An 18,436-nucleotide genomic window follows, 5' to 3' on the forward strand; every position below is an offset into this window, starting at 1 on the left:
CGCTTGGCTGCACTCCCAGTCAGAGGAGGCAGGTAAAGGTCAGAGTAAAGTGGACAGTGGAGAAGGAAGTGAGTCCTGATTTGGTCAGCACAGAATCTTATTTGATCTTGCATGCACCCTGCTGGGGGGCAGGGGCATTTTGCACAGGGGAAAAGGTTTGCTGGCAGGAGGGTTCCTGTTCAAGAAGAAGGATCAGTGTGGGAACTTTAGGCGTGTGCGTTGGTGGGGATGGTGGAGTCATCAGCACGGCTGAAATGCAAGTAACTTTCAGCTGACCTCAGGCGTTAGATCACACAAATCATCAGCAGGTGCGCATGGTGTTTTTATTTTTATTGCTGTTCCTTCTTGATGGTTCCTCCTGAATAATCATTACTGCAGGCTTTGGAAAATTTCTTTGTACATTTAGTATCAGGCTATATCTCATTTTTATTTTCCTGATTCTTTACCTTTTTATTTCAAAGTTGCCTTCTGACTGTTGAACGGTAAAGATGTGTATGCAGCCAAAATCAGTTGCTAAACATCAGATAGCCCAGTGCACCTGTAACAAAGACGTGTTGCAGTGAGGGGGTACCTGCATCAGGGCTGGAATCTTCAAATCTGCAACAGTAAACTCAGCAGAAGTAGAGTAAGAGTGTGATGTCTGTGCAGGTTCCGTCAGGTGTGTGACGGCTCAGATACAGTGCACCCAAATCCTTCGAGGAAGAAACGGAGTATTCAGAAAGTCTGTGCAGCTGCTAAAAAGCTTGTGACCCCCCAATTTTTATGCTGAAATCCTAACACCCTCATGAGGAGGTGGGGCCTTTGTGAGGTGATGATGTGACGAGGGTGAAGTCCTCGTGCCGGGATCGGGGCCCTGATAAAGAGGCCCCAGCGAGCTCTCTTGCCTCTTTTACCTTGTGAGGACGGAGAAAGAAGACTGCCCGCCACCCCCACCAGCCATGGAATCTGCTGGTGCCTTGATCTTGGACTTCTCAGCCTCCGGAACAGAGAGAAATAAATATGTGTGTTTGAGTTATACTGTCTACGGTATTTTTGCTAGAACAGCCTGAAAGGACTAAGACACCTCGTGCATTTGGGGCAGGATAGGAAGAAGAAGCTAGGAGAATTCCTTGTCAAATAGAATGGGGAAACTGAGGCAGAGAGCTGAATAAACTGTAAATGAGCAGTTTACAGCCAGATGCAGAGTGTTACCCCCTTAGAGATGATATTTAGGCCTCAGTTGTGTTTTGGCTCCAGGCCCAGGTGGGCGACTACCAGGCTGATGGAACCCTGGGGTCACACCTGGTAAAGCTGGTGAATATTCTATTGAAACCCTCTTCTAAACTCCCAGTCTTTAAAATCCCTCAAAGCAAAGATCCCAGTGTGAGTACATCCAAGCCTTCCCCTTCCCCCACCCTGCCTCTCCCTGCCCCCACCCCCTCCAGGCATGCATCTCCTAAAGTCTAAGGGTCCTTATTGGACTTGCAACCCAGGAGCAGTGGGCAGCAGCAGCTTGTCCAGGGCTATCCCCCTGAGCCTGCCTCCAAGGCCCCCTTTTCTCTACTTATTTCTTTCCCGTAAGGTTTTTAGAGAGCTGAGGCAGCCCTGTCTAGGCACCCTACTGTTCCTTCTTTTATTCTAGGCTCTTCCTTGTTTCAGGACCACCTGGATGTGAATTTTTTTCTGCACAGAGTCAAGAACCCATGCACTACCGGCTGGCCCTAGGCAGACCCGAAGAGCCAGGTCTCCTGTCCAGGATCACACTGGTCATTGCCTGCATATTGGCTGCCCTCATTCCCACCTGTCTGTGCTCTACTATGTGCTTGGGGGGGACTCTAAGACCCAGCAGGCTGTTTCCTAGGCTCCTGTTCCGGCTGACTCAGATTAGGGTCTGTCCATGCGAGGATCCCGCTGAGTTGGGTTAGGAGGAAAGGAGAAGGCACCCTGACCCTGTTTCCAGCTCTGCCAGCTCTCCTCTAGCCACAGGGAGCTGCTCCCGGATCTGGGTTTTCTGGTGGTCCCAGATCGTCAGGGGGAGCCCCCTCCAGCAACAGAAAACCCTTAGTGGTCCCAGAAAAATGGAGCTCACACAGGTTCTAGCCCCTCCCCTGAAGTTCTGGGCAGTGTCAATGCTCTGTTCTCAGTTTTGTTTTCCCAGACTTAGCAGTGGTGTTATGGGCTGATGTGCTCTACATCCACCTGCCCATTCATCTGCTGATGTCCTAACCCCCAATCAATACCTCAGAATGTGAATACATTTGGAGACAGAGTCCTTAAAGGGTAATTAAGTTAAAGTTAATTACCATAATGACTTAAGCCTGTAACGTGAAGAGGAGGCTAAGGCACAGGCACAGAGGGAACATCGTCTTCAAACAGGAGAGGCCTCGGAAGAAACCCACTCTGCCAACACCTTGACCTTGAACTTCCGACCACCAGAACTGTGAGAAAACAAATTTTTGTTGTTAAGCCACCCAGAGGGTGGCATTTTGTTAGGGTAGCCCTTGCATCCAATCACAGGTGGTATATACTACTCTCGGGGTTAACCCACTGTCTCTGTCGTGCTTTCTCAGCCCTCTCTTTGTGGCCAATTTCCTATAAAATTCCCTCTTTGAAACAACTGAGGTGGTTTTGTTTTTCTGACTAGAACACCTAAAAAAAATCTAAGTATATATGTGTTTAGACCTAAACATATTTTGGGAAATAGAAGGATGAGATAATTTTTTTCCTAGTAATTCATTAAGAAATATTCTAGTTTTGTACATAATGCCAAGAGCTAGTTGTGGGGCAGCTGTGTTAGGCTTGCTCGCTGGTTTATGGGTGGCAAGCCCTTTGCCTGACTAGTGCGTGAGCACGTGGCAGCCCCATGTGTGTGTGGCCTATGGAAGGCTATGGGAGCCTGCGCTCAGGGGGACTAGGAACAGCGGATTGCCTGCTCGCCACTGTGAGAGGCCATTATTGCTGTTTGTTGGCCTGAGAGGCCGTTTCCCCTGCCTGTGTGCTTGTCCACCATTTGGAATGGCCCAACCTTTTCTGGCTCCGTAGTTTCTCTACCGTCTGCCCAAATCCAATGTGGACCTGCCTGGCCTCAGCCACCGGAATTACACTAGTTAAGAAGAATAAAATGCTCACTGTTGGAAGACTAAACCAACATACTAAGAACACTGATTGTTTATGTATTTTTTGCACCTAACCTTAGTGGGCCTCACGTCTCTTCTTCTCAGCTTACATTTAGAACCCCGCCTGTCGCTTCCTCAGAGTGAACGGTGACTGCACGGTCCCTCCCTGGCTGTCTAAGCAGTTTTAGCTCAGCCCTGTCTTTAGTTGGCAGTGCCCAGTACAAGCTGGCTGAGGAGAGTTTGAGGTAGCCAGCTGTCAAAGACCTTGCAACAGGTTAAATCCCAAACATTGGTAAATGAGGTAGATTTTGTCAGTCTTGCCTACCCACTGGGAAGCCTCCTACCAGTTTCTTTAGGACATCCTCTAGTGTTGTCTTCTCTAGAAAACTTTTCTTGATATCTCTCCTTCACCCCAAAGACCGTGTTATGGGCTGGGTTTCCCAGGATGCAGATTCTAAGAAGAAGAGATTTAACCGGGGAGCGCTCTGGGAATAACGCAAGGAAAACTGCTGGGGCAGAGGAAGACTTTGAACTGCATGACAAAGTGTTCTCAACTAACCCTGGGGCTGTGAAACTGAGATAGCATCTCAGAGCAGAGCGATGCAGCCAGGGCCTGGGGTGTGGGCTGCCCGGGAGAGTGCAGGATCTCTGAGGTAAGGCAGCTTCCTCAGTAAAGGTCAGAAGGCCACAGCTGGGAGCCTTCAGTGGGCACGGCTTCTGGCCGCTGCAGGTTGGGCGCCTCAGCGCACACCGTGATGTCCACTGTGAGTGGCCTAGTGAAAGTTCTCAGGGATCCAAGGGGCACATTGTAGTGTATCGTGATAGCACATTTACACAGCTGGCTGAGACTGTGGGCTCCGGGGCCGGGTGCACATTATTACATCACTCATTGTCCCTCCAGTATCCAGTTAAAAACATGGTACACAGTAGGCACCTGTTAAATGTTGAAATTAGTGAAGGAAAGATGGTTACTTGTTTCTCTAGCAATACAGTAGGTAAGAAATTTAATGTCATGCTGCCCTCCTAAAATGGGGTTTAAAAATCATTTTCAGTCCCATTGTGGAGACTTAGGCTGTAGAGTGAAAACCCTGGAGGACCTATTTTGGGCAAAGCAGGGGTCCTAAAATTCCGCTAGGTGAAATTGCTCATAAGCAGGAACAGAGAAACATCCGTTGACAATGATTCTGCCCAGGAACGCTGGGCAGTGACGGCCAGCGGTGCCGTGGGCAGTGTTCTCCCTCCAGCCGTTCTGCACACAGGACATGGTCAGCCTGGCACCCAGGGCAAGCTCTTCCTTACTGCCTCTGCTTCCAGCGCGCCCCAAGGTCACCAGGCCGGTGACCCCCCCCGCCAGAGTCACGTAAGAAAAAGAGCTGAACACTGGCAACATCAACAGGAAATAAAACATTTTTATTGAATATCCGTGTACTATGTTAAGTTATTTTTAACAACAATCAGAAAACTACTGTGGAATTCACTACACGAAGTGAAACAAAATTTAAACCACCTCATCAAAAATGAAGGTAAAATACAGCTAAAGTAGTTGGCTCGCGGGCCACGAGCCATATGGCAGAAGAGAACACCCCAACAGTTCTACAGGATACAGGGAAAACCCACACAGAGAAACACTCAAGCAGGCAGTAAATATACACAAAGGCAACTAGGATCTTTCTAGAGCGTCAGGTTCTAGTACTTCACACAGCTTTGTCAGAAAGGTACACGTGGCTTGTCTGAGGATGAATCTTGGTCTTAACGCAGGTTCGGTCACTGACTCGTGACAGATGGTATAGTACCAACTACTTCTATGGTGACAATATCCCATGTCTGGCAGTGTTGCAAGAGGATGCATTAATAGTACTTTAATGCAAGAAATAATGTGTCTTCGGCAGCTCGAACCTGCTCGTTCTAAAGTGTTGTTTCAGTGTAAACAACTCAAAGCTGAATACAGTAAAATTAAATGTCAGCTTCTGGTATTTCAGGACCTTTTACATGTCAATCAACTCCCTCTTTTTAGTAGGCTTTAGTCCTTGACAATGGAAAGATTCTGATATGACTTTTGTTCAAACTCATGTCTAATCTTATGTCATGATTTGCGCATTTTCTACTCTTTTTTTTTTTTTTTTTTTTTTTTAAGTATAGACCATCCTCAGAGGAGGGAGATGTTATTCTTCTTTTGTCCTTTTGGTCTGTCCCAGTTCTCGAGTTTACTATCACTGGGCTGAAACGTCAAAGGGCATGCCTTTTCTTTGACGAGGAAAGAATAATGACAGGAATTCTCATTTTATCAGGAAACAGGTAACCCCATGCTCGAAGCCTCCACCAGCCCTTTTTGAATTCTCTTTGAGTTGTTAGAAAAGTGTGGCATGACACCCTAAAGTCTGAACATGAGGCCAGTGCTCCGTTTCCCTCTCTTTTATCTTGGCATTTGTGAAGATCAACTTCCACCTCAGAGCACCCCTGCTCTCTGGGCCTGGGAGTGAACCACAGATGCAAGTGGGCCACAGACGCAAGTGGGGGAAAGCCCGGCTGTGGAATGGTAACAGGCTGCTTTTCCAGAGTGGTCGTCTGCCATCGTGGGGGAAAATATGGAATATTGCACAGTGTTTGACAAGATGCTGTGTGTCCCACCCCATTCTATGTATCTTCCTTGTCCTATGCATAGCTTTTCAGTTCTGAATTGGTCCTTTGTAATGAGAACTGTTTGTGCTACACACATGTGGGCAGTGCAGTAGAAGGGAATGGCAGTATTGTTTACAATATCACTACGGAATAAATTGAGTGCTATCCACTGAGGAAACTACGTGTCTAAGCACACACGGCAGTCACAGTGTTACACAGAGCAGTCCTTGAAGACTCTTATGGAATGACTAGTAGCTTTATAATAGTGCCATTTACTACATAATAACATTGAAAACATTTAAAAACTCCTCCTAAATCAAGCATCTAGAATACGTTAAGAGGTTGCTTCAGTTTTCTAGAACTTGTTCTTGGTTTTGTTTCACCTTTTTTTTTAAAGGACAAATTAAAACTTATTTAAGTAAAAAGAGCATATATAAAAAGATCACTAGCTGTCTGTTTTGGCTTAATTGAAGTGCATTCAGAACTATGGCTAATTGTTTACTTTTCATCTTTTGATGGGACTACAATACTGTCTGTTTACCACAAAGTATTTTGCGTAATAAACACAGATTGCTGTGTTAAAAATATTCTGCATTCCTTCTAATCTGGTTTTGTATAATAAAATATTTTGTTACAAAGTCTAGTGTGCAAACGTTTTGGGATTATTAGAGTTGTGAAATCTGGAACAGAATTCACAGGATGCACATTTTGTATAAAGGTGGTAACGGAGAGCTACTTTTTTCTTTTTAAATAGTCAGGCAATATTTCAGAAATGCTGACTTCTCCCCTTGCTTCTTCCCACCCACCCCCATCCCTAAACAAATGCACATACGCATGCATGCATGCATGCACACACACACACACACACACACGGACACTCAGACACAGACACACACACACGGAACACCATCAAGTTGTTACTCTATATGGAGTAATATGAAATCATTGATTCCTGTTCAGTTGCTCCTTCAAATGTAAGAGTGAAGCCCTGATTTTAGCTCTGTAGATATGTACAGACAGATGCTATTCTGTTTTGTGGCTATGCTTCCTGGAGGTCAACCTGGATGCTGCTCAGATCATGCTAATTTGCCTGTGAAGAAATTCTACAAAATTGGATTCACTCACCAAATACGTGGTGTAAGTGTATCTTGGTACTCAAATGATTCAATAGAAAGCTCAGGTTTAAGTTGTCCTTTAAGATGTCAGTTTCACTGTACTAGTGCCTTGCAAGTTAATATTTTTGCTGGAATGCAGACGATACTATATTGACCATATAATATATTATCAGCTCTCCTATATCTCAGTCAATTTACATAATTTAAAATAGAACATCTTATTAAAAACATCTAGATATACACAGATTAGGAAACGCTTACAACATACAAATACACAAACTAGAAATAAATCTTTAGCATACTGCTATGTACAACTGTTGTGATACAATAAATAATTTCCATCATGCTCTATCTACACATCATATTGCTTAAAAGAAGAGGAGATTTGGAGGGCAATGGTAGAATGAAGGACTCGGGCTCTCTACGTTTACATTTGTGCAAATTAAAACAGGATCTGAAGTACCACTGACTTGTGTTAGGAACGCATGGCTGGAAAAATGAAAGGACCCATATTACTGAGGTATTTACAGATAACTGGCTAAAGAGCACTATGTGGGCAAATGCAGAAAGGCTTCTTTCCTTTACTTCTTGACTGCCAGCATGGCGTCAACTTCCTCCTCGACCTGTAGGGTGTGCCACTGGGCAATGGGTCGCCTGGGGTTGGCCAGCATGTCTGACCAGTGTCGCAGCTCTGCCCCGGTGCTGTTGTAGCCCACAAAGACTTTGCCGATGGCATCGTTCTTGCCAATCTTGTCATAGTCCAAAACAGTTACCACCACTTGCACTTTCTGAAAGAGGACACAAAATAAACATGAATCCAACTCTAGAGAGGCCTCCCTGTTACAAGGCTTCCTTGAGATCTAAGGATTTGGAAATGGGAAGAATCCATCTCCATACTCAAGGATGAGGCTGCAAATGACTTGACTATGGAAACATGTCATTCCTGTTTTGCCATTATTGCACCATCATTGCCACCATTACTGTTGTTGTCATTATCTTCTTCAAAATACTCAGTAAGTGTCCATTTATATTCTGTATTTGGCACTATTCTAAGTCTTTTACATACACTGTTCGGTTGCTGCTCACAATAGATCCTATTTATATCGTCATTTTACAGGTAAGACAATGAGGTGCAGAGAAGTTCAGAAACCTGCCCGAGGTCATGTAAGGAATGAGTCTTCTGGTTTCCAGAGTGCATGCTGTAAACCACTGCTCTGCTGCCTGTGTCCACTTGCGTTCATCTTTAAATCCATCTGTTTCAAGTCTCATCAGGGAAGTTTCTGACACTGGTACCCAGACCATTCTTTTATGGGTTACAATTCACTAAGCAACCATGCACCACAATCCCACTTGGTGGTGGTGGGGCAACATTTTCATAAAGTGAATATAGAATTTCAGCTAATCACAAAATTGTTGTGAATATAAAATGTGACAGTAGAATAAAAGTCTTTAAAAAATAGTCACAGAGCAAAGATAATTTTATTTTTTTCACTCATGCACACTCTCAATAAACATTAATTGAGCAACTGCTACTATGAATCTGGCATTGACATCAAATGCAAATAACCTTCTTAGGCTACACGTGATTTATTTCAGCAATTCTGTTAGATTTTGAGGGTTTCTTTAATAACTTACTTTTTTTGCACTGACCAAACTGATGAAAGCCAATCCATGCCATTATCATGTGAAAGAAATACTTTTTAAAAGAAGATTTTAGTTCTGCTTCTTAAGGCATGAATTTGTTTAGTCAAAATATGTACTGGCTCTCATCTAGAAGCTGAGTGCAAAGATAAAGGAAGAGTTTAGAGTGAAGTGGAATGTATAACATTTGGTGGCCAGAGTTAAAAAGAGGAGAAAATATAAAGTTGAAAGTCGGGAACACATGGTGCTTTAGAGGGGCTGTGGCCCTTCAGTAGACTTCATACTGTGAGGACGGCGTTCTTGCACCAATGTGTGGGAGTAGGCACCTGGCTACAGCTTCAGATCTGAGTGAATGATCACTTCTCAAAGTGAGATTTAGAATATAAAATGAAACACAGTGTCAAGAAAAAAAACAAACTTGTCTTCCCTTGGGTAGCCTTGGTTGTTCCCCTTGTCAAGGGAATTACCTGTCCTCTGGATGATGTTTGGAACTGAGCTTGGGTGTGAGAATTTTTCCCACAAATTCATCAGAATGCAGTCATATTGCAGGGAAGAGGGGCAGGGCATTGGGGACATTGTGCACAAAGGTAACAGGGTTTTTGGAGGTTGGAGTGAATGGTTGGAATGAGTTTTGATGATGCACTAGGAATGTATTGATTAGTAAAACTCAAGACAAAAATATCCTATTTATTTATTTATTTTTATTTAGTGAGTGGAGGGGAGGCAGAGACAGACTCCTGCATGTGCCCCTACTAAGATCCACCAGGCAAGCCCAGTAGGGGGTGATGCTCTGCCCATGTAGGGTGGTGCTCTGTTGCTCGGCAACTGAGATATTTTAGTGCCTGAGGCAGACAGAGGCAATGGAGCCATTCTCAGTAACCAGGGCCAACTTGCTCAAACCATTCAAGTTATGGGTGTGGGAGAGGAAGAGAAAAAGAGAAGTGAGAGGGGGAGGAGTGGAGAAGCAGATGGGCACTTCTTCTGTGTGCCCTGACCAGAAATCGAACCCAGGATGTCTGCATGCTGAGCCAACTGGCCAGGGCCCAAAATACTCTTATGAAGGCCTTGAATTAATTTTTCCAGCTGTGTATATAGTTTATACATATGGGGAGGGAGACTAGGAGAAGGAATGCAACATTTTCATGGGCATTTGGAAATCAGCATAATTTTTTCCTCTCATATCTCATATGAATAAAAACAGAAGCACAGATAACTTTATAACCTTGGGGTAGAGTAAAACTAAACCCCTATTATAGCATATGAAATGCTTGATTACTTTTTTAGAGAAATGCAAAGACTTGGCAAAGAGCCTCCTGGGAGGGATAGAAAGAAAAGAATACATTGACTTCAGGAGCAAAGGAGAGGGCTGTAGTCAAAGGCATGCCCATCATTTCCCTGCCTCAGGTACTCTACACGGGGCTCAGGCTCTCTCTGTCCTGACAAAATGTCATCTCCAACATGCTGCCCCAGAAGCCCAGCAAACACTTTGTTTTCCATGTGCTTCATTTTTACTCTATCTGCATTTGCTGCAATTTATAGTTGAAAAGGAACTGTTTTTTTTTTTTTTTTTTTTTTTTTTTTAAAAAAAACAGGTATAGGATTATAGTTTAAAGCGGAAGGTTTTCAATCAAATTTTTTTTTTATCTCAGTGCCTGGACTTGTGTTGTAGAGTGAAAAACAACATGCCAGGAGTTGTTAGTTTCCATAGGAAGAAGGTCTTAGAAATCAGAAGAGTTCACTGAATAAATATTGCAAAATAAAGTGTTGAAGAAAATTGGATGTCTTAGGGGTTTGCCAGTGGGTCCAAAGCACAGAGCTCACTGGTTTGGACCAGTGAGCAAGTAACTGGGGGCAGGGAATCAGTGTTCTTTGCAATGTCGTTTACTTATATAACAGCTGTTGAAAGTAAATAAGTAGGGACAATTTGCTGCCATGTGAAGATGTGTATGAGAGAGGTTATATAAAACCCTTAAGTCAATGGAAACATGGAGGGATTATTAATTTAAAAAAACAGCCCTATATAATATACTAGCTACTAGCTACATAAATTTAAACATATAGGTGTTTAAATTTAAGTAAATTAAAATGAAATAAATAAAGGTGATCATCCTGGTGACTAAAGTGCTTACTACCCACCTGTGGCTGGTGATTACCATATTGGACAACACAGATGATCAAATATTTCCATCCTCACAGAGAGTTCTATTGGATAGTACTGATTTATATATTGCTTTAATTTTATTGTCAGGTCTATTTTATAATAAAATGTTAATTTGAAAAAGAGACAACACTGGCTTTATGAATAATAATAATGGTAGGAACCACTTACTGAGTGGTCCTATGTGCTTGGCACTGTTACAAGTGCTTTTATATGCATAATTTCACTTTGGTATGGATTCTGTTATTACTCTTATTTTACATATAAAAAATACTAAGCCTCAGTTTCTCTATATATAAAATTGGGATAATAGAATCTCTTTTATATAGTTATTGTAAGGATTAAATGAGATTATGCATTTAAAGTGCTTAATTTAGGCCTAGGCACTCAATAAGTATACAATAAATATAGCTATTTTCTTAGCTTTCTTTATAGAAGAAAGGTGTGATTTATTCATAAGATTCTGCATTTTAAAAATGTATTAATAGTAAAAATATGCAACTGAAGAATAATAGCTGACTTGTTATTGTGGTTGTGTATAGAGCTCTAACTTGTTTTGATGCCTACCCTTCATTTCTTCTTCAAATTATGGGATAACTTTTATATTATGAAAAGATGGACTCACATCAATTATTAAATAAAGAGTAGTGTTGCTTTAAGTATCCTGACTCTCTGATACCCATTAAAAATTAGCAAGAAATTACCCATAATTATTGGATGTGAGCTTTGGATTCTAAAAACCTAACTATGGATATGAAATAAGAAAACCTTAGATAAAAATTAAGGTTAAACCTTATTTAAAAATGGCTAAGTAATAAGATCATATGCTATAATTTTGGCTACATATAGCATTCTATTTCAAACATGTTAACCACAAAGTCGTCTAATAGAGTACTTTCCTATCATAACAATTATTATCTAGCAAATTAAGGTTCCAGTTTTACAAAACTACCTGTCCATTCAGGCTCAGAAACAAGAAGCTATCATTAAACAATTAAAAATACAATGTGGCCTAATTTTTCTACTGTTAACTGTCTTTTGATAATAAAGCTCAAAGATACCGTGTATTTAGCATCAACCAATATACTTCTCTTACCTCTATTGCTTTTTATTTTTGCTATTAGATGTGATGAGAAGAATTACATAGTATGGTCCAGGAGTAAATAGTGAAAGGTCATTTGTTCTTGGCCTTTTTAATCTTTATAGATGTACTTTTTGGGTTAGTAGAGTTGTTCTGTTGACGTTCTTTATCCTACTGTATTTCTGCTTAACAGAGTACCCACTGCTTTTGGCTGATGACTCAGCACATCCTGTGCTGTGTATTTTCTCCTTCCCTTCTTGATGTACTTGAACATCAAATGTGCATGGGAATAAGAATGGCAGTTCTAATGAAGGCATGTGCTTTGATAATCTACAACATCTGCATGTTTAATTTGTGTGGTCTGAAGAAGTGAAATTGAATGGGAAGACAATATTATGTTTGACATTACCTGGATTTGCTCAAAGGGTACTTCAAAGCTGAATGACTCATTGTAGTAGGGGTTGAGTGTATTCTTTTTAATTGTTGTCTTTTTCTTCTTCAGCCTCTTGCCATTCTGCATCAGGTGAATCTTCACATAAGGGTCTGAAAAACAGAAACAAAAAGTGCAGGTAATCAGAGACACGTATTTTAGATTATAATTTAGCTTATAAAATGACCAAGTAGCCTGACCAAGCAGTGGCACAGTGGATAGAGCATTGGACTGGGATGCAGAGGACCCAAGTTTGAAACCCCAAGGTCGCCAACTTGAGCGCAGGCTCATCTGGTTTGAATGCAGGCTCATCAGGCTTGACCATGGGCTCACTTGCTTGAGCACGGGTTGCTGGCTTGAGCATGGAATTATAGACATGACCCCATGGCCACTGGTTTGAGCCCAAAGGTCACTGGCTTGAAGCCCAAAGTTGCTGGCTTGAGCAAGGGGTCATTTTGCTCTGCTGTAGCCCCCATCAAGGCACATGTGAGAAAGCAGTGAATAAGGTGCTGCAACGAAAACTTGATACTTCTCATCTCTCTCCCTTTCTGTCTGTCTGTTCCTATCTGTCCCTCTCTCTGTCTCTGTCACACACACACACACACACACAAAAGAAGAAAAATGACCAAGTATTCCCAGCAGGAAAAATAATTGTATAACCATATATTTAGTATTTTTATTTTATTTTATTTATTCATTTTTAGAGAGGAGAGAGAGAGGGAGAGAGAGAGACAGAAAAAGAGAAGGGGGGAGGAGCTGGAAGCATCAACTCCCATATGTGCCTTGACCAGGCAAGCCCAGGGTTTCGAATCAGCGACCTCAGCATTTCCAGGTTGACGCTTTATCCACTGCGCCACCACAGGTCAGGCCATATATTTAGTATTTTTAAAAATTTCATTTTTTACTGAAATATTTTAAGCAACATGCAGGCTGTGTTTTTTTGCTATGGTATCATCAATATTTATAGTTGGATTTAGGAGATTAGAGCCATGGTGTGCTGGTAAACCAGGTCTTTGGATTAAAAAAATGACTTGATATATAACTTTTGCTATGTCTGTGATATAAATACTCTTAACATAGCTGATTTCAAGCTATAAACAATCTAACAACTAAATTTCTGAATATTTAGTAAATGGCTTTGGGAGCTGGCTGCAGCATCCTACTTTATGGGAATAACTCTTGAAAAGGAGAGGACAAAAGAGCCACCTCACTCATGGAGTTTTTATTTACTCAGCCAGTGTTAGTTAGGCGTGAGGGGTAGCAGAGTGAACAAAACAGATGTTCCTGTTTTCACGAAGGAGCTTGGGATTTGTGAGGGGAATAGACAACAGGTTTTTTTTTTTTTGTATTTTTCTGAAGCTGGAAACAGGGAGAGACAGTCAGACAGACTCCCGCATGCGCCCGACCGGGATCCACCCGGCACGCCCACCAGGGGGCAATGCTCTGCCCCTCCAGGGTGTCGCCCTGCCATGACCAGAGCCACTCTAGCGCCTGGGGCAGAGGCCAAGGAGCCATCCCCAGTGCCCGGGCCATCTTTGCTTCAATGGAGCCTTGGCTGCGGGAGGGGAAGAGAGAGACAGAGAGGAAGGAGGGAGGGGGTGGAGAAGCAAATGGGCGCTTCTCCTATGTGCCCTGGCCGGGAATCGAACCCGGGTCCCCCACACGCCAGGCCGATGCTCTACCGCTGAGCCAATCGGCCAGGGCCGACAACAGGTTTTAAAGAAAAGAAATGCATATGAAAGTACAAGTGGAGAAGAGTGTTCTGGAGGAAAGAGTAGAACAGAGATCTGTTAGGGAGACCAGGGTTAGTATGGTGAGGCTAAGGCAGGAATGAAATTCTTAGATCACTAGCGTAGGGCCTCTCTGTGGAGATAACATTTAAACTGAGATATAAAGGTTGAAGGATAAGAAGAGTCTCTATGTGTGAGTAAACGTGTGTGTGTGTGTGTGTGTGTGTGTGTGTGTGAGAGAGAGAGAGAGAGAGAGAGAGAGAGAGAGAAAGAGACAGGGACCCAGCAGCTGAGCCTGCACATCCCTGGGCAGAGAAGAGCTCTCAGGGTTTAGGGAGCGGTAAATAAGCCAGTGCACACAGAGGTAACGAGGAAAGGAGCAGAAAGATTCCCTTAGCAGTTTTCCCCAGGCCTCATGAGGTAAAGGTAAGACTAAAAGTAAGTCACTGAAGAGTACAATGATTCCTATTTGCAGTTCTTATTGGTAATGGGTAAATGACATACCTTCAAGTCACCGAGAACCAATGTCCACGTTTGATAGGAAAATCTACTCTCTTCTTAATCATTTTCTACTTCATATATAACACATGTTCATTTTAGAAAAAACATCAGATAGCAATGATAAAAAAAGAAAAGGGAAACAAATCATCCATGATTACTCCTCTAAAGTAACCACTGCTAAACCTTCTAAAAATTTCTTTCCTCTCTTTAAAACATGTACAGCTGGGAGGAACTTTATAGATGATCTAGTCTACCCACATATTTTTAGCAGATAAAACTGCAGACCAGAAAATATTCTTATCTCCCTCTTCCTATTCCTAGTAGAACATAATAACTCTTGCAGGACAGAAAAACTTGGTTCTCCACATTCACTAACTGAATTTTCTAAACAGTACCTGGCACTATTTAATTTTTATTGAATGAATAAGTGGAACTTCTTTAGGGCCTCATACTCTGGGTCTTCTTACTGTCAGTCCTGCTTTCTTCCCATTGCCTCAAAGCTCAGGTTACTTGGGTGGCTTTTTGGGTTTGTTTTTGTTATTCATACTACATCCAGTCAAGGGACTGTGGGAGGAAGATTTTCATCAAAATGAATATCTTTAAAAACCAGACCTAGAGATAAGAAACCAGCTCTGCCAACTAACTAGTTGGTAAGTTAAAGATATTCACTGTAAACTGTTGCAAAGAAAAGGGAAAATGTGGCTTTTTAATGATAATCTATCTTGCTATTCACAGCCAAGATTGATTTTTGGTTCAGAAACTTTGTTTGCTTATGAAGTTTCCTGGCTTCCCATCCCAACCCTTTGTACTTCTATAAAATGGTTGAGTCTCCTGTTGCTCCTTGGCACGGCTGATACCCAATTACTAAGTGCCCCCAAATCAATGTTTATGCATTCTATGTTTGTGTGCTAAAACTTCAACCTAAGGCATAGGTTTTCTCAAGAAAAGCACAATGACTGTTTATTTATTCATTGAACACGGTAAATGACAAGAAAATTCCTTGTGCGTTTGAATAAGCAAATTAAAAACCCAACAAGATCATTTCAGATTTCAATATGAGCTCTGATATTATGTGATTAATGCCTCGGGGAGAACAAGATAATTTAGAAAGGGTGATCAGCAGCATCCTCGTGGAGGAGGCCAGGCCTGAGCTAAGAACGGAAAGATGGGGGGGGGCAGGTCACACTTGAGGCTGTGGCGGGAGCTGTGCCAGCCAGGCAGAGCGGCACGTGTGAAGGCCCTAAGGGGCACGTGCTTCCACCTGCGCGTGGAACAAAAACGTGGGGGACAAAAAGAAGGCAGTAGGAGGGAGGTAGGTTGTGAGACCAGAGAGCTAAATCTGCTGATCTGAGACTTTCATAAGCGAAATCGGATGGTTCTGACAGTGATTCAGAGTATTCCGTAATTTCATGATACATTTAAAAGGCCAGAGGGCTGGAAGAGGAGCGGGTGTGGACCCGTTCTGAATAGGCAGTGTCAGTCTTTGCAAGTTCATTCTGAGACAGGGACCAAAGCAACTTACACTGCAGGCAAAACTCCTGCTTTGATCGTGACCAAGACTGGCCATAATGCAGAGGCCCTGTTCTTTTTCACCCCGCTTTGTTGAGCTATAACTGACATACACTGTATAAGTTTCCGATGTACAATGTGTTGATTTGAAAGCATATGTATTGTGATGTGACTATCACAATAACGTTAACACATCCATCATCTCACGTAATTACAATTTTTTCTGTGTGTGGTGAGAACATTCAAGGTCTCCTCTCTTACTCGCTGTCAAGTATAAAATACAGCATTGCTGACTCAGATCCCCAAACCTTATTTGTCTTATAACTGGAAGTTTATACCCTTTGATCAACATCTCATTTTCCTCACTCCCCCCAGCTCTTGGCAACCACCATTACACTATCTTTCTATGAGTTTGGCTTTTTTTAAATTTTATTATAGAGTCTACATATAAGTGAGATAATGCAGTATTTGTCTTTTTCTGTCTAATTTTACATCACATAAAAGCCTCCACGTCCATCCATGTTGCTGCAAATGGCTGGATTGCCTTATTTTTTTCAGTCTGAATAATATATTGTGTATGTGTTTGTGTGTGTATATATCACATTTTCTTTATTTGTTTATTCACTGATAGACACTTAGGTTTTTTCCCCCTGTCTTGGCTATTGTGAATAGTGCTGCAATAAACATGGGGATATCTTTTCAAAATAGTGATTTCATTTTCCTTGGATAAATACCCAGAAGTGGAATTGCTGGGTCATATGGTAGTTCTGTTGTTAATTTTTGAGGGACTTCCATAATGTTTTCCCTAGTGGCTGTACCAATTTATATTCTTACCAATAGTGCACAAGGGTTCCCTTTTCTCCACATCCTTGCTAGTACTCATTATCTCTTGTCTTTCTGAAGACTGCCATTCTAACAGGTTTGAGGTGATATCTCATATGGTGTTGATTTGCATTCCCCTGATGATTAGTGATTTTAAGTATCTTTTCATGTGCTTGTTGGCCATTTGCATGTCTTTTCCAGAAAACAATCTATTGAAATCTGTTTATTTAAAAAAATTGATTGTTTGGTTTTTGTTCCCCCTTCTTTTCTGTTCTTTTCTTTTTCCTTTCCTTTCCTTTTCCCTCCCCTCTCCCTCCCTACCTTAGTCTCTCCTTCTCTCCCTCCCTTCCTTCCTTCCTTGCTATTGAAATGTATGAGTTACTTGTATACTTTGGATATTAACTTCTTATCTGAAATATGGCTTGCAAATATTCCCTCCCATTCCATAGGTTGTTATAGGTTTTACTCTTTATCAACTTCTGTGCCTGGATAAGTCTTGACTGTCTAAGTCTGATTTGGTATAAATGTGAGGTGGGCATATTTGAGTATCTTCTTGGTCCAGGTGTCTGAAGTATTTGATTGCTTCTCTGTCTTCTCCAGTCTTTTATATTTTCATCCACTCCTTGATTGGCTTGACTTCCTAAGTGTTTTCTGGTTCTTTCATTGTACTGAAGTCTTGTCCTTAATTCTGTTCCTTTTGGAGATGGTACTAAAACTTTGATTAGCTCATTAGTAACTTCTTTTGGGATCTAGATCTTGTTCCTGTCTCCCTAACTATTGCAGAGTCTTCCAAATGGAAATATACTCACCTAACTATGTGTCACACCCATGATTGAATGATGCACATTTACAGTAAGGATCACCTCTCCTGCAAAGTAGGACTCTGTATAATCAAGTTTGTTCTGGTTTAGGGGCTCATCAGTTTGGAGTTTCACAGTGGCATAGGAGTCCTGGTCATTGCCTAACTGGATATAATTTTATGGAAATGATAAAACAGGCTGTAATGAGCCTCATTAATGCTGTTCTTGCTTTTCCTGAGTACAAATGCTGGACACCAGGTGCGGCATCTAACTTCCATTAGGTTTTTGTAAACATGTAAATAGCATGGGGAATGATGGAAGCTATTATGCTGGGCCACTGTCCTCAGGGATGCCCTCTCTATGGCTGAATTGCTTTAGTCTCATCCCGGAAGAAGCACTCATGGACTCTATCATCAAAATACCCACAGCCTTGTTCACAGCTTTTAGATAATTCCTGTTGCCATCGAAACAGGTGCAAATGTTGGGACACTTTGCTTCTTTAATTTGTTTAATTTGTCTTTAAAAAGGATAGGGCCTTTTTGATTTTTCTAAGTTGGTAGAGAGGAAGGTCTCTCTCTTGCTGTCTGCCTATTCTATAACAGTGGTTGGCTGCAACTTTTCACTTCTGGAGAATGATGAACTGGAGTCAGAAAGAAGATTCTTCATTCCCAGTAATAAACTGCGGGTACAATGAGTTCAGATTCTGCATCCCATTTTCGATGATTTTCAGGTCTATCATGTGGTTTTGTTCTCAAGATGGCATGGTACCCTTCACTCGCCATCTGTCAGACTTCCTTTTTATCTGCAATTAGCTTCATTGGACATTGTTCCTTTCTGTCATAACAGCTGTTATGACTTGGAGGTTTCTCAGGACACTGTAATAAAGTAATCCCCAGGCCCTGGCTGGTTGACTCAAGTGGTAGAGCATCGGCCCA

At 42.0% G+C, this 18,436-nt stretch overlaps 1 protein-coding gene across 2 annotated transcripts in view; it reads right to left on the reverse strand.

The window, feature by feature from the left end:
- Positions 1–4,486: 4,486 nt before the first annotated feature.
- The window catches only part of SYT1 (synaptotagmin 1), a 586,497-nt gene continuing 572,547 nt past the window's right edge, over positions 4,487–18,436 (reverse strand). For both annotated transcript variants that reach the window (XM_066257602.1, XM_066257600.1), the window contains exons 10-11: positions 12,119–12,252; positions 4,487–7,617 (exon numbers count right to left, since the gene is read on the reverse strand). In XM_066257602.1, the coding sequence (XP_066113699.1) occupies positions 7,411–7,617; positions 12,119–12,252 (341 nt within the window). In that variant the 3' untranslated portion in view covers positions 4,487–7,410. The remainder of the gene's footprint in view (positions 7,618–12,118; positions 12,253–18,436) is intronic.

Source organism: Saccopteryx bilineata, chromosome 2, assembly GCF_036850765.1.
Source record: "Saccopteryx bilineata isolate mSacBil1 chromosome 2, mSacBil1_pri_phased_curated, whole genome shotgun sequence".
Classification (NCBI taxonomy): Eukaryota; Metazoa; Chordata; class Mammalia; order Chiroptera; family Emballonuridae; genus Saccopteryx; species Saccopteryx bilineata.